The sequence below is a fragment of the Sinocyclocheilus rhinocerous genome, unplaced genomic scaffold, assembly GCF_001515625.1.
Source record: "Sinocyclocheilus rhinocerous isolate Xijiao unplaced genomic scaffold, SAMN03320098_v1.1 scaffold48, whole genome shotgun sequence".
Taxonomy (NCBI): domain Eukaryota; kingdom Metazoa; phylum Chordata; class Actinopteri; order Cypriniformes; family Cyprinidae; genus Sinocyclocheilus; species Sinocyclocheilus rhinocerous.
In genome coordinates, this window is record NW_015635971.1 from 8720 (window position 1) to 13128 (window position 4409).

Consider the following 4409-nt stretch of genomic DNA (forward strand, 5'->3'; position numbering starts at 1 on the left):
TACATCAATGGCTTATTTATTCAGCTTTCAAATGATGTATAAATATAAATGTTGAAAAATTGACGCTTAAGACTGGTTTTGTGGTCCAGAGTCACATATAATTTTAGTGTGACTCTCTTCTCTTACCTGTGGTGTGCAAGCAGACACCGTTTGCCTCCTGAGATGCACCTCTGCGTTTTGCTGTGAGCAGTCAAAACCGCTGAACAAGTGGTCCTGTAAGCGGATAATAAACATTAGACTTAAAACCGTGTGTGTGTGTGTGTGTGTGTTAGCTATATGTTGCTTTACTGAATGACACTCACTATCTCGAGCACCGCTGACACGTTCCAGAGCAGTGAGCGTGCAAGCTCGTTGCAGGTTCCCGTGAGGCGCAATGGTGATTCACGCGCTCCGACCGGACCGCCGATGCTACATCGCCACAGCAACGCAAAGCACACAATGCTGACGACCAAATCTGTAACAAAACATCACATTTCACAATACATTATGTAAATAGGATGAATCTTTCATTTATTATAAATAAAATGAATTGAAATGAATAGGATAGAGCACCGGAATAGTTTGTAGATTAAAAAAAAAAAAATAGCTAAATAAAAATACTTACAATTACAAACCCTGGACAGCATTGGTGCGTTCAACTGTTGCATATTCTAATGCTCAGGATCAGGATTTGTCCTTTTATAAATCATTTGGAGATAAGGGATTTACCTCATCAATATTTAGAACAGCACTGTGAGCGCAGTTAGACACTCACCATCTCGAGCACCGCTGACACGTTCCAGAGCAGTGAGCGTGCAAGCTCGTTGCAGGTTCCCGTGAGGCGCAATGGTGATTCACGCGCTCCGACCTGACCGCCGATGCTACATCGCCACAGCAACGCAAAGCACACAATGCTGACGACCAAATCTGTAACAAAACATCACATTTCACAATACATTATGTAAATAGGATGAATCTTTCATTTATTATAAATAAAATGAATTGAAATGAATAGGATAGAGCACCGGAATAGTTTGTAGATTAAAAAAAAAAAAATAGCTAAATAAAAATACTTACAATTACAAACCCTGGACAGCATTGGTGCGTTCAACTGTTGCATATTCTAATGCTCAGGATCAGGATTTGTCCTTTTATAAATCATTTGGAGATAAGGGAGTTTCCTTTTCAAAACCCGTTGCTATTAACTAAAATGAAAATAACCGGCTACCCATGTGTTTTGTAATTTCCGTGGTATTACAGATGTTGAGTTCTGTAGTTTAGGACGCACTGCTTGTATACATGGGAATTAACGCACGTTTCGATTTACTTCTCAAGCACTGTGTGTGTGTGTGTGTGCGCGCGCTCGCGCGCGCGTTTTTGTGACAAATGAGGACATAAATTTGTATAATGACAAGGGTATGACATAGGTATTACAAGGAGAAGGTGACTTTTCAGGACATTACCCCATGTCCCCACTTTTCAAAACGCTTATAAATCACACAGAATGGAGTGTATTGAAAATCTGAAATAGCACAAAGTTTCCTGTGAGGGGTAGGTTTAGGGGTAGGGTTGGTGTAGGGCAATAGAATATACGGTCTGTACAGTAGAAAAACCATTACGCCTATGGGATGTCCCCACTTTTCACAAAAACAAACCTGAGTGTGTGTGTGTGTGTGTGTGTGTGTGTGTGTGCGTGTGTGTGTGTGTAAACGTGTGTGTGTGCAGGATAAGAATCAAGAACCTTCTTATTCAGTAAAACCCCTTTCATCACTATCAATTTCATGCATTTTTAATAATTAGTTGTGTTCTCGTTTACAGTCATATAAACATTTTACAGAAACACGTAAAAGAAGGTTTAAAAGAAAACTGGGTCGTTTAAGAGATGTCGTGATGTAAGGACCTATAGGAATTTTGTTGAATGTTATCGTAGTAAAAAATGTAAAACGTAACAAATATTCCAGGTTAAACTCAGTCTGACAGCATTTGCGTTAGGCTATAATGTTGACTACAACTTTGATTAATCTCTGCTATTGTTCCACCCTGAAGAAAATGACACTTAAAATGGAAGTGAGTCAATCTGTAAATGTTAAAATAGCCTGCTCAATATTTAACTGTGGTTTTAATGTTAAAATCATAAGATAACTGTGAAAACAATGATTCAAACAGATTTACTCAAATAAACACGTTTTAGCAGAAGAATGTTCTTTAAATCATCCAAAACTTTGGCCCATTTACTAAGTGCTTCACTGTAATCCTGATTTTTGTTTCTTCTTCTTCTTCTTCTTCTTCTTCTTCTTATTTTTAAGAAAACAAGGAACAAGTCATACTTTTAAAGGTAATTTTTAATCAACATTTTGATTGAGTTTAACTTGCATTAAATCGGAATGTTCCTTTAGAATGTCACATTTTAAGTGGAAGTGTCACATTTCAATTCAACTTTATTTGTATAGCGCTTTTTACGATACAAATCGTCAAGCCTAGTTTTTATTTCCTCTGAAGTGACCAGTTATTTAAGCATGAAACAAGCTTTCACAGTGTCATGTTTTTCATTTATAGAAATGAATATTATATATTAATATGAATATTGTGAATATTAATATAGAAATTCTGCATTTATAGAAATGTGACAGACAAATTACATTAATATTTTTTTATGTATTATGTATTTATCCATTCTTTCACTTTGTATTACATTTCATATACATTGACATTATTGGTTATGCAGTCCACAATGTTCATCAAGAGTGGAATACCCACTAAAAACAACTGAACTCTTTTATTTTCCTTATTATTTGTGATCATCTGCTGGAGCTGACACATCATATCTCCTAAAAATGATGTAATATTGTGGTACTGGACTCTTGCCCTGGGTCACAGGGAGAGAGAGGGAGCGCAGTGGAGATCTGGAGTGTTTTGCGTAATCTGGCCACAAAAGGGAAGTGGATACAACTACTCGACTCTCAGTTCAGATTCTATATGCTGATACTTCATGACAAAGTGCCATTTTCACAAAGTCACTGTTGTGTTCCACTTCTGTGGAGATCTTAGATACAACAATTAGATAAGTGAACTCAAAGAACGACGGTACTTTTTTTTCACACTGTTATTTTTATTTATTGCATTTTTAATTTGAACAGGTTTCGTTTTGTGGGACTGACCTAATACAAACCACAATGACGCTTGTTTGGTGTTGAGCGCTTCATCTTGTGACTCTGCTAAACAGTTGGAACTTAAAAAGAAACAAGTTCATGTCATACTGGCCCATATTAAGTCATTTATTTGTTCATCATTTCCTTTCACAGTTCTGTGCACAAAGATATACAGCATTTCAACCATGTTGTCACTTACATCTGTGAAACAAGAAATGCCACATTTGGATGAAAAAGTAAGTAAAACAGACATTCTTAAAAGACTGACGTTAATAGTTCATCGTGAACACAAGAATCAAATACCACCACACCGGGCAGCGTCAAACAAACATAACATTAACAGCATCCTAATATTCACTTTTGGTTATGTTTTAGATAGGAGAGCTCCATACACAGCACATCAGCCAGTGCAAACACTGCGTCAGAGTAAAACTAGAGAGTAGAGTAAACGTATTCATCCCTAAAGAGGGATAGCGCAGAAGGTTAAAAAGCGAATCCAGCAATAATCTGCACAGAGAAGCAGTTTACGAGTTAAAAAGATAGTTCACCTAAAAACGAATGCCTGGATGCATTTCCTTCCTCTGTGGAAAATAAAATATTTCGAAAATGAAAGTCGCTGGGGTCTAATGTTGTTTTGGATCCCACTGACTTTCACTGCATGGATAAAAACATGTCAGAAACATTCGTTGACAATCTTCATAAAGGTTTGGAATGACACGAGGGTGAGTTAATAATGACAAAATCATCATTTTTGGGGTGAACCAGCCTTCTACTAGAGTTGTTTCCTATTAAGGTCTATTCAGTATCATGAAACCAGCAGATATTTTGCAAGGGAAAAGATCCAGCCTGTCAGTGATTGATGATTCTTTCTGTATTACTGCATAATGAAGGATCAACAGGATTTTCTCAGAGGTGTGTGTGTAACCCTCAGCTAAGGCGCGGGCATGCATGAACACGTACAGCATGTATAATTAACATACATCCACACAAAGCTTGAAACATAGGCAAAACACACACATCTATAAAAAGGGTCTATCGTGAGTACACTGCTTCATCATGTAGTGAAACACAAGAGGTTGGACCCTGTGCTGTTTGACTCAAAATGGAGAATCACAGCGACCATGGCAAGCTGCTTTGCCTTTGGCTAGAGACTTCTCCATCATGTGCCTCTGCTGGCTATGTGCATGCCTGTTCAAAAACATAAACAAAAAGACCTTTTTTAGATGTCAACCTTAAAGGGGTCATATGATGCGATTTCAAGTTTTCCTTTCTCTTTGGAGT

The 4409-nt window shown here is 37.4% G+C and overlaps 1 protein-coding gene across 1 annotated transcript in view; it reads right to left on the bottom strand.

Annotated features, from left to right (window-relative positions):
• Positions 1–3794: 3794 nt before the first annotated feature.
• Positions 3795–4409, bottom strand: part of LOC107747506 (schwannomin-interacting protein 1-like) — an 11695-nt gene continuing 11080 nt past the window's right edge. Inside the window, exon 7 of the mRNA XM_016562040.1 lies at positions 3795–4316. Coding sequence (XP_016417526.1) covers positions 4226–4316 — 91 coding nt within the window. The 3' untranslated portion in view covers positions 3795–4225. The remainder of the gene's footprint in view (positions 4317–4409) is intronic.